General features: G+C 40.8%; 2 protein-coding genes across 2 annotated transcripts; one reads left to right on the top strand and one right to left on the bottom strand.

Annotated features, from left to right (window-relative positions):
• Positions 1–6,126: 6,126 nt before the first annotated feature.
• LOC110114345 lies at positions 6,127–8,634 on the top strand. Its single transcript, XM_020847196.1, has 4 exons — positions 6,127–6,574; positions 6,726–7,106; positions 7,374–8,205; positions 8,442–8,634. Exons 1-4 carry the CDS (start codon positions 6,127–6,129, stop codon positions 8,632–8,634), a joined length of 1,854 nt encoding a protein of 617 aa, XP_020702855.1.
• A 761-nt stretch (positions 8,635–9,395) lies between these two features.
• Positions 9,396–11,218, bottom strand: LOC110114363 (adenine/guanine permease AZG2). The gene has a single exon (XM_020847221.2). It carries the CDS (start codon positions 11,216–11,218, stop codon positions 9,632–9,634), a length of 1,587 nt encoding a protein of 528 aa, XP_020702880.1. The 3' UTR covers positions 9,396–9,631.
• Between the last annotated feature and the right edge of the window lie 464 nt (positions 11,219–11,682).

Raw genomic sequence — 11,682 nt, 5'->3', positions numbered from 1 at the left:
AGAAACAAGACCCAAATCAGCTTCTGTAATTTCCTCAGTATCCGTAATAGATACATTGGGGGATTCTGCAGCAACATGGTTTAAAGATGGCTCAAAGAATGTTTTCTGAACATAAACATTCTTAGTATTTCTGAAAAAAGGCTTCTCCTTGATAATAGCTGGCTTCCTCCTTCTCCTTGAATTTTGAACTAGGATCCATGGCCCATAATCTTTATTTAAACCTGCTTCTTATTGAGACTGATTGGAAGAAATCTGAGCTTCCTTGTCCAAAGATTTAGTATGTTTGATTTGAGTTCCTTCACAGTTAGAAAGCATCCCATCTTTACAATTGGCTTCAAGATGACCAATTTTTCCACAATTGAAACAGAAATTGGACACTCTTTCATATTCTACCTTTTGAAAGAAGCGTCCAAAGGATCCTTCTACCCACACTCCCTTAGGAAATTGTTGATCCAGTTGCATACGAACACAGACTCTAGCATACTCCCTTTTGCTCCATTGGAACATATTGCCATCCATCCACAGAGGAACTCCAATTTTGCTGGAAATTCTAGTCACATTTTCTTCATCCCAGAAAATCAGTGGCAGATGAGGAAATCTAACCCATATGGGGGATGATAGGCCTTTTAAGGAGGTAGGAGAAAACATTGGGGACCATTTGTCTATGCCCACAATATGGCCATTCACATACCATGGACCACCTTCCAAAACTTTTTCAACAGCAGCTTTATCAAAAAAGGAACATAAAGTCCATCCAAGCCCAAGAGAAGTTATATGGAACTTCCCAAATTGGCTCCATTGACGTCAAAGCTCTTTAGCAACTTCAAAGACCGGATAGTTTCCTCCAAATACCTTTACTACCAGTGACAATTGTAATTTGTCTGCATTAATTCTCAAACAATTTTCGTTCAACATAACTGCTTCGCCATCTTCTGATAAGAAGGAATCATTATCTTTGATAGAAACTTTAATATTCGGTTTCCTGTACCAGGTATCACTAGGAACAGTGAGGCCATTGTCTACCTCAGCATTATTACGAATATTTGCTGAGCTATCCATCAACTTCTAAGAAAAAGAGATTCCTTTCTCTACTAAATTTGACTTGACTGCAGGATTATTGAATTTTTTCACAAACAGCTTCAGACAAGACGAAGACGAAGCCCCATTGTCTTCTAAATCCTTCTTTAAACCAATTGGAGATTTGAATTCCTTCACCGGAGATTGAATTGATACTCCTTTACCTTTGCCAAGAATAATAAGAGATTTCTTCAGCTTCACTTCTGAAGGCTCATTAATTTTTAGAATACCAGATCTTTGCCTTCTAGACAATTCATCTTCACGAACAGGGATTTGAATTTTGTCGTCAAGAGGAATCCGGCGATCGGCGGCGAACGCCGCGTCGATCCCCATCAACGGAAAAAAAAAACTGCAACAAAAAGCGGAACGTTAAAATTTAAATTTTAGGAAAGGAAACTTTCAAAATCCGAGACCTTTTCTCACTACCTTCTCTCACTACCTTCTCTCATTACTGAGAAGGTAGACAATCCGCAACAAAAAGTCGAGTTGCATACCTTGCTGAGCTAGAATGAGCGTCGAGTTCCATGCCTTGCCCAATAGGATGAAATCGATGGAGAAAGCGATGGATTCGAATGGAGTAGACAATCCTCGCACGAATTAATGGAAGACGCAATACGGAGCTTAACGGAGTGTTATAAAAGATGAAAATAAGAGTTTTAGGTGTTATATTAGTAAATATAGTAGTTTGAGTGTTATATATGTATTTTGAATTGTTTTAAGTGTTATGTATGTAAAAATCCCTTTTTTGTGGAGGTAAGTGGTCAATATCTACTAACTTATTTTATTTGGCATAATTTTAATTGTCTTTTTTATTATGATATGACATACTAAGATAAATATTTCTAATTAATATAATATGTAAATATTAAAAAAATGAAAATTTAATACTTAAACGTTAAATCTTGTCTTTTTGCGGGCTAGAATATACACGACGATAGAGTTAAAAAATTTTCATCTCAACGTTGCACGGATATCTAGCACACAAACAAAAGATGAAAAAACACCAGGATTTTTATATGGAAAACTCTGAAAAGGGAAAAACCATGGGTCCACTCCCAATTGAAAGAATTTCACAAGTGTCTGCTTAGGTTACAATTGTCTGACTCGTCCCTAAAATTTAGGATGATCATATTACAATGATCAACTTTCGAGTTAAAATCAGTTACAAATGGATATCAGAATGATGGTGTCAGTTAGTGTTCAGATAGAAAATTGGCATCAGCCGGATGTCAGACAGAGTTCTAGCGTCACTTGGAGGTTGGGCGGAACTCTGGCATCACTTGGAGGTCGGGCGGAACTTCTGCATCACTTGGAGGTCGGGCGGAACTCTGACGTCACTTGAAGGTCTAGCGGAACTCCGACGTCATTTGGAGTTTGAGTGGAACTCCGTCGGCGGTTGATGAGCTTCTTCTTTTTTTTCCTTTTCTTCCTTTTCTTCCTTTTCTTCTTCCTTCTCTTTTTTTCTTCTCTTGTCTTCTTCTCTTCTTTCTTGGGTCCCCCCTCAAGAGAAATGAGAGGACTATTTATAATTTTCTGAAAGTGGCATGACCAATAATTAGGAAGAAGATCATGGATAAATTGGGAGTGGTTTGAGTGGATGGCCAATGTTAAATCCCTTGATCATGGACCATTTATCAGTCATTTAAATGGTCTAATGATATCAAAATTCGACGATACTGGGCTCGTTGGATTCTTCTGGTCGAGCCGCTCAATTCGACTATAAGCACGTCATATTTAGAAACTATTCAGTAATCCAGATTATGGATTTAACCTTCCAAATGTGCTTCATGCCTTTGATTTGGACTAGTTTGGGCTTGGATTGAGTTGAATTTGGTGTCGTTGGGTTCATATTTCCGAGACATTCAGTTCGACTGTAAGTTTACTGAAATTAGACTTCAGATGATCCCAGATTTAATTTTGTGAAGCTTCCAATTTGATTGTTGCCTCGATATTCATGCCCAATAATTTTTTGATCATATATCATGTGTATTTATGTATTTAACAAATTCTATTTTTTGCCAACATGCAACTAAAAATTTTACAATATGAAGCACAACATTCTTAGCTCTTCCGCCATTTCCCACTTCAGTGTGTGGTTTGTGATATTCTCCTTTGTGTTGACAAAAGAATGACGAATTGTCCCTGCTGCTGACTTTCTTATTTTTACCTAATTTAAGTAGTAAAAAAATGCGTTTTTGAGATTTATATCTGCTATATATTTATGAGGAAATGATAAATTCAAAACGGCGGCTAGGGTTTCCTGCTCCCGTCTGTTTTTCTCTTCTTTTCCCCTTCAACCTCCTTCCCTCTGGCGATGCTGGAGGGAACTTCTTCTCCTCCTTACTTGGAAGCCGCTCTCCATGCTTCTGAGTTCCCTCCGCTTGTTAATTCTCCTGGTGGAAAGGTCTATGCCTTAACCAAGAGCTGGAATAAAGTGTTTGTCCCAGGGAACACTTCTTCAAACTCCCTCAAGTTTTCTCATTTTCCTTTAGAACCGGACATCATCCCGTTTTCTGGAGATTCCTTGGCCAATGGAGGTGAAGACTGGAAGCTCTGTCTGGTTGGTTACTCCATTTGAAGACGCCCCTATTATGAAGCCCTGCTCGCAGCGGTCAAAAAAATGTGGAACCTGAAATGTTCTGTTCAGCTCCTGTCCCTAAATGATGGATTTTTTCTCTTCCGTTTCTCCTGTGCTGAAGACTTCGAATCGGTTTGGACCAGAGGAGCTTGGTTCATTTTGGGAAAACCTTTTGTTCTCCAAAAGTGGCACCCGAAATTCATACCTCAGAGGGAAGACTTTGCGACGGTGCCGATCTGGGTGAAGATTCACAACCTTCCCCTTGCATGCTGGAACTCTGAGGGGATTTCTAGGATCGCTAGCAAGATAGGTATTCTGGTGGCTGCGGATAGCCTTACGGAGCTGAAAACCAAGTTAACTTATGCCCGGATTTGTGTGCTTGTTGACTGTCACGCCTCCTACCCTGAGGAGATTCATGTTTCGCTGGATGGGGAAGTGGTTAGCCTGAGAGTGCAATACGAATGGCGTCCTTTTCCTTGCCAGCACTGTAAGTCTTTAATGCACTTCTCTACTTCTTGCCCTAAAAAGCCAGAGAATGACTCTAATGATAAAGAGAAGGAAACTGGTAAGGAGCATATTTCTAACAGAGGTAGAAGTTCTAGCAGGAGACCTCCTTCTAGACCCCCCTCTAAACCAAAGCTCGTGGAGAATATGCCTCTATCTAATATCAATTCGCATGTTTCTGATATTGGGAATACTCAGGTCAGCCCTGTTATACAAAACCTCTCGTCCTCTATTGTAGGACATCCTCTCCAATATCAACCACATTCCCCCACCTCTATCAAAAACCCTTCTACTTCTGAAGACATTTCTATGGATCAATCTAGGATTTTTATTCCTGACACTGGGGTTTCTTTTAATTTGGGCATCCCTAATTTAAACTCCCCCAACGCTGCTGCTTCCTCGTCATCTACTAATATCCAATCGAAATCCACATCATTAGGGAAGAATTTTGTTTCTCCTAACAAGTTTGATGTTTTAAATTTCGAGGGGGAAGCAAGAGACCCCAATGACAATTCTGGGAATGATTATGATATTGCTGAGCAGGAGACTGCTGAAGAGGTGTGAAGGGGTAAAGCACAAAAAATTACTGATAAAGCTTTGCCGAGCTGAATTCCCAAAAATTCTAAAAAACCTGCAAGGGGTAAGCAGGGTAAAAAACTCCAACCAAAACAGAATTCCTGATGTCTTTTCCACTAATGGCTACGTGGAATATCAGGGGATTCAATAGACCTGATAAGGTTCTGTGCTGCAAGCGCCTTATTCAATCTTTTAAGCTTGACTTAGTTTGCATATTGGAGAATAGGATTCATTTGCAATCTCTGGCTGACCCGTTCTTTGATATATCTCATTCTCTTTTTTCTAATGAATCTAGTTGCAATAATTTTAACCTCTCTGCCTCGGGGAGGATCTGGGTGAAGTGGAATGCTTCTAAATTATCCTTCACCTCGGTTGTCATTACTGACCAATTAATCTCTGGTTTGATTTCTGTCTCTAATCAACCTCTTCTCCATCTTTCTGTTGTTTATGCTTCTAATAGCTTGTCTGACCGAAAAGATTTGTGGAACTCTCTCTCCCAAGTTGCTCCTCATAATCAATTTCCCTGGGCTATCATGGGGGATTTCAATTGCTGTAGATTTGCGTTGGAAAAGCTGGGTGGTTCTTCTTTAACTCATTCTGCTCTGAAAGATTTCAACGATTTTATCTTTCATAATGGGCTGGAGGATATTAACTCTGTTGGCTATAAATTTACCTGGTTTAATCAACGGGTAGACAATCCCACACACATAAAGCTGGACAGAGTGCTTGTGAATGATGGCTGGGTTAATCAATTCACTGAATCGTATTGCTCCTTTCAAAGCCCCTCTTGCTCAGATCATTGTCCAGTTATTTTGCATCCTGGGAGCTCCACTAAGGTCTATCATCGTTTTCTTTTCAAAAATTACTGGACTAAGATTGATTAATTCTAGTATTTGCTAATTGAGGGGTTCTCTAGGCCTTCTACTGGTAATCCTTTATCTAATCTTTGCCACACGCTTAGGTCTTTGAAATGTGGTATTAAAAAGGAAACATGTGCTTCTTCTAATAGCATCACTAGACATATTGATCTTTTACATCATAATCAAAGTTCTTTGCTGGAAGTTTTGTTGTCTGATCACAACAACCTGAATTTTAACTCTGCTTACAAAAAGTGTAATTTTGAATTAGCTAATTTTACCAGCCTTCAAGCATCTTGGATAATTCAAAGGGCTAAGGTGAATTGGCTAAAATTTGGGGAAGATTACTTGAAATTTATGTATGCTAAAATTAGGTCCCGCACAAGTAGTAAAAATTCAGTCATCAATTTGTTATCTAGTGATACTACTTCTAACTTAACTGAAGTTGTCTCTAAAATAATACAGTATTTTCAAGACTTATATAACCCAATTCTCCCTCAAAACTTGGCTGTAGAGTTTTTAACTAGTGGGGATATGGTCCCCAACTATTATCATCAATCTCTTAATGCCCCTACGTTGGATGAGGAAATTAAAGCTGCTGTTTTCATGGGTTGCTCTGATTCTGCTCCTGGACCCGACGGTTTCAATTTCCATTTCTATAAGTCTTCTTGGCACATAATTGGGTCGGTGGTTTGCAAAGCTATTAAATCTTTCTTTATTAAGTGTTATATGCCTAATTGTGTTAAGGCCACAGCTCTGGCTATCATCCCTAAACATAAAAATGCTGTCAATATCTCTGATTATAGGCCTATTGCTTTGTGTAATGTGGTTTATAAAATTATTGCCAAGGTAATTGCTGTTAGGCTTAAGCTGGTTATGAGCACCATTGTTAAAGACAATCAAGCTGGATTTCTTAAATCCAGAGTTTCCACTGATAACATATTACTAGCTTCTGATATTCTGTATCATGCGGGGAAAAGAGGTAAAGAGAAATTTTGTTGTGCTAAATTAGATATCAAGAAAGCTTTTGATTGTCTCTAGGGATTTCTTAATTGCTAGGCTAATTCAAAAAGAATTCCCTAGTCAGTTTATTAGCTGGATTAGAGCATGTATATTTGATGTTAATTTTTCAGTCCTTCTTAATGGTGCACTTGAGGGATACTTCCCTTCTACGGCTGGTCTCAGGCAGGGTTACCCCATGAGCCCTTATCTTTTCTATCTTGTTATGGATGCTTTTTCTAATCTCTTAGAGGAAAGGGGGTTCAAGGGGATCTCTTTTAAGGATTTCTCTTTAACCCATTTGCTTTATGCTGACGATGTCCTAATTTTTGGTGAAGCTTCTCTTGAAAACTGCAGCTTATTGGTTTCCATTCTTAAAAACTTTGCTACTGTATCTGGTCTTCATGTCAACTATGATAAGAGTGCTATTATGTTCCCTAAGCATCTGAACAATCATAGTGCTATATGCCAGGCTCTCTCCATTCATAACATTGCTAGCAAGATCACATATTTGGGTATTCCACTTTCTTTTCACAGACTTAAAATTGAAGATTATTTGCCTCTGCTGGATAATCTTAACAGAAAGTTTAGTGGTTGGAAGGCACACCTCTTGTCCTTAGCTGGCAGATTACAATACCTGAAATTTACGATCCAAAATACCATAGCATACTAGATACGGGGTGCCATTTTGCCCAAAGCTATTCATAAATTTTTTAGGAAAACTAGTTCTCGGTTTTTATTCTATGGGGATGTTAATTCTAACAAGAAACTTTATATGATAGCTTGGGACAAAGTTTGTCTGCCTTTTTCTAAAGGCGGTTTGGGTATTTCTTCTATTCCTGCCTTGCAATTCTCTTTCAACTGCTCTCTGATTTTGAGATTGTATAATAGTTCGTCCCCTTTATCTTCATGGCTGCTTAATAAATATTGCTCTCCTTGGAGGCCTCCTGCGGCTGTTGCTTCAAATTTATGGAAATCTATATGCTTTACTGCTAATTCGGCTAAGCATTGCTTTAAATTTAGAATTACCAAATCTGCTCCTATATCTGTGCAATGGGATCATTGGTACAATAACCGTAATTTGGCTGAATTTGGTTGCTCCTCTTGGGATCATATTCCTGATATTGCTTTAAATACGATTATCTCTGATGATGTCTGGATCTTGCCTGATTCTTTTCCAACATTTTTGAAAGATTTGTTTGCGGGTATAAATGATATTGGTGAAGAGGGTCCCTGTCTGCTATGGTATGATAAGAAGAACTACGACTTTAAAAATTTCTTGCTGGAATTTCATTCTGAGCATCCTAACTGCTATTGGCATAGGATGATTTGGCACAAAAGAAAGGCTTTAAAATTTTCGGTTTATGCCTGGCTTGCATTGACTGGGGGTCTTAAAACAGCTGATGCTCTTCGTTTGAGAAATATTTATGTCCCGAGTGTTTGCCGTTTATGCCACATGTTTGAGGAATCAGTTTCCCATATCTTTTTTGAATGTTCTTACTCCTTTGCTATCTTGGGAAAATTATTACTTGGGATGAACAATTTCCTGCTTAGGCCTAATATTCTACAGGTTTTTGATTGGTTAAATGGGCAGTATAATGGGAATTCTGAGTTGTTAACTTTTTATAAGTTGGTGGTATCCTCTGTGATTTATTTCATTTGGAAAGAGAGGAATGACAGAACTTTTGGGAACAAATCGTCATGCCACACTTCGTTACTTTTTTTGCATTAGAAGGGTCTTGATTGAAAAGATTGTGAAATGGAAAAATGCTATGGAATATCTGGAAAGGCTGTAGTCTCACCGCTTGAGCTTATTATGCTGCTATGGCTGCTGACCCGTGAATATTCAGATATGCCCATCTGGACAATGATGAAGCTCCCCGAACTTTCCCTTGGATGGTTCATGGGAGGCCATGGGAAACCAGGGATGGGTATGATCTACCTACTGGTTTCTATTATTCTGAGTCCAGATTATCATGGGCATGGGAGCTCTTCTTTATGTTTTTGGCTGGGGAATATCATACTGCTTTGTGGACATTCTAATCCCTTATCTACATGATGCTGCTGACGCCCAGAATTGGTTGTGATCATTTTGTCTTCTAGCTTTTGTTTTCAATTTCTTTCCAGCTGTCGGTTACCTTCTACCACGTTTTGTTAACTCATGGGGTTTGCTATTATTGTACTGGGTGGTTACTAGGGGGTATAGTTGAGGTTATTCTCTTTTTTGGCTTACATAAGTTTTTGTTGTTGCTTATGTAGGCAGCTTTTTACTTGTATTTTTCTTTACTTGTAATCTCTTCTTTTATAGTAATAGATGGGCTTCTGCCCCAAATTTTCCAAAAAAAAAAAATCGAAATGCGGTGTTAATTATCAATCATTCCCCAATTTATACAGAAAAAAACTATTTCTTTCTCCTTCAGTGCAGCTCTATAAATTCGTGGAATGCGTAGATTTCATCTGTCTCAATTACTTCAAAATTGATCGACACCTGTAATGTATGTTATAACTGGAAATCAATTAGAATGCAGACGGAGAAGGTCATATTAGCTTAATGGAGTAGAAATAAGTGATAGAGTTGAAAATATTTTAAAAATAAATAATAAATTATTTAATAATAAAAATAAACGTTAATTATATAAATAAATATATTTTAAGTCTTCTATAAAAAGCCCCCCCCAAAAAATAAAATTCGGCTCAGCTACGTCCAGATTCCGCACAGAATAATTTTTTGCAAGATAGCCTTTCATCTAATTATCTCCTTTACCAAAAATAAAAATATTTTTAAATTAAAAAACATAGGAAGATCTAATAACTAAGCATATTAGCAACAGATAAATGGCTCTCCACCTTGATATGGACTCATACCTAACATTACAATTCAGATTCATCCATCCAACGCAGATTAGCGCACGTTAAACGCGCTACATTTCTCTATCAAGACTGCGGTTGGCATATGGGGAGCTCGTTGGCCATATCACATAGTGGATAGAAAAAGCATTCTTCTTTTTTAACAGTCACTGAAAACGAACACGACGTTTCATCAAACAGGCGGCAGCACCGCCGCTGCCTGAACATCCCCAGCTGCTGCGGACACCTGATTTCTCCCCTCTCCAACAGCCACCCTCGCTCTACACACCCACCTCGCCGCAACTTCCCCATATTCATACAAATTCATCACAATGTGAACGGCTATCCCCGCAATTATCCCATTCGCAATCGAAAATGTCAGCGGCATCAATATCATCGTCAGAAACGCTGGCACCGCTTCCTTCGCCTCCCCCCACTCAATCTCCTTAACCAACTTCATCATCATCATCCCCACCATCACAAGCGCTGGCCCAACTGCCCAATTCGGCACGCTCGTCAACACCGGCGTGAAGAATATCGCCGCCACAAAGCACACCGCTGTTGCCACAGACGTTAACCCTGTTCTTCCCCCTTCCTTTATCCCTGCCGTCGACTCTATGTACGTAGTCATCGTCGTCGTCCCCATTGCGGCACCCACGATCGTGGACCCAGCGTCAACCAAAAACGCATTGTACTCCCCTTCGAACCCCCCTTTTTCGTCCGCGAATCCCGCGTACTCGGCCATCGAGTACATAGACCCTGTCGTGTCGAGAATGTCAACATACAGAAGGGTGAGCAGCGGGACCAAAGCTGCCCTGCTTTTCAGTCCTTTGAAATCCACCATCCCAGCCGTGCGCTTTATTTTATGCAAATCGACCACGCGGCAGAAGTGGGCGTATGCCGCCTCCCCGGTGGGGGTAAGAGGGAAGATAGTGACTTGGGTCCTACGGAACCATGAAACTACGGTGACGAATACGATGCTGTAAATCATCCCACCCTTTAGCCCGCGTGCAAGGCAGAAGGCGGCGAGCACGAACCCTGCGGCACCGAGCCAGAAGGCGGGACGCTCGAGCGCGCCAGCGGAGAGAGTCACGAGGGTTGATACACTGGGCCCTACAAGCCCGACGCCCTGGCCAGCCTGGAGACCAGTGAAGGCTAGGAAAATGCCAATTCCCGCTGCTGAGGCTAGGCGTATGCCTCGCGGGATCAGGCGGGAGAGGCGGCCACGGAGGCCGAGGGCAGAGATGGTGAGGAAGAGCACGCCTTCGAGCATGACGGCTGCAAGCGCTGCACCGTAGGTGAGCGGGCCGGTGCCGTGAAAGCCGACCATGTTGAAGGTGAAAAATGCGTTGGCGCCCATTCCGGGGGCGAGGGCGAGGGGAAGATTCGCGAAGACACCCATGGCAATGGAACCGATGGCGGCGGCAGCGGCAGTCGCGACAACGAGGTCGCTTTTGGTTTCCGCGAGGCAGCGATCATAGCCCGGGTTGCGCTGGAGGCGGCAGTCCGGGATTGGGCCGGGTTGGATATGCGGGTCAGCGGTGCAGTCATGGATAGTGCACGGCCCACCTGAGTCGGTGAGGATAGAGGAGTTGACGGAGATGATGTAAGCCATGGTGAGGAAGGTAGCGAGGCCGGCACGAAGCTCTTTAGTGAACGTCGTTTTTCTGGCCTCGAGCTTGAAATAGCAGCCCACCCGGCTCTGTGATATAGTTCGGTTCAGGCGGCTTTCACCGCACTGCCACGCCTCCGCCAATCTCGAGCAAGTTCCCTTCCCCATTTCGCTACACTCTTGCGCTCCCTATTCATTTCCCTTGAATGAAAGGATTTCAGGTTAGCAGTCTTATAGATCGTGGGAAAAATTTTTGAAAGCAACTGTTACGCTGAATTTCTTCAATTAATTAATTTATGGGGTCCGCTGAGGAGCATTTGCCATAATAACAACATAAATAGTTGCTAGTATGGTGGTTACATTACACAGTTGAGTATTGGGTCAATAGAAGGTCAAATTATTAGGCACAAAATTTGAATATGATCCGGAGATTAATAAAAAAGTGTCACATCACTTTAAAAATATATCACGCTCGATACTGAACTCGGTACCAAACGATTCTCCTATGTGATGTCTGCACAGAATAATCTCTGCAATAGAATGCTTTCATGTGCTACTGTATCTTAAAAAAAAAATATGGCATTTAAAAAAAAGTAATTAATGTTGATTGTCTAATTATTATCTTACTAATA

Source organism: Dendrobium catenatum, unplaced genomic scaffold (genome assembly GCF_001605985.2).
Source record: "Dendrobium catenatum unplaced genomic scaffold, ASM160598v2 fragScaff_scaffold_146, whole genome shotgun sequence".
Taxonomy (NCBI): Eukaryota; Viridiplantae; Streptophyta; class Magnoliopsida; order Asparagales; family Orchidaceae; genus Dendrobium; species Dendrobium catenatum.
The sequence above is the reverse complement of the archived record's forward strand: the minus strand, read 5'-3'. Positions and strand labels throughout refer to the sequence as shown.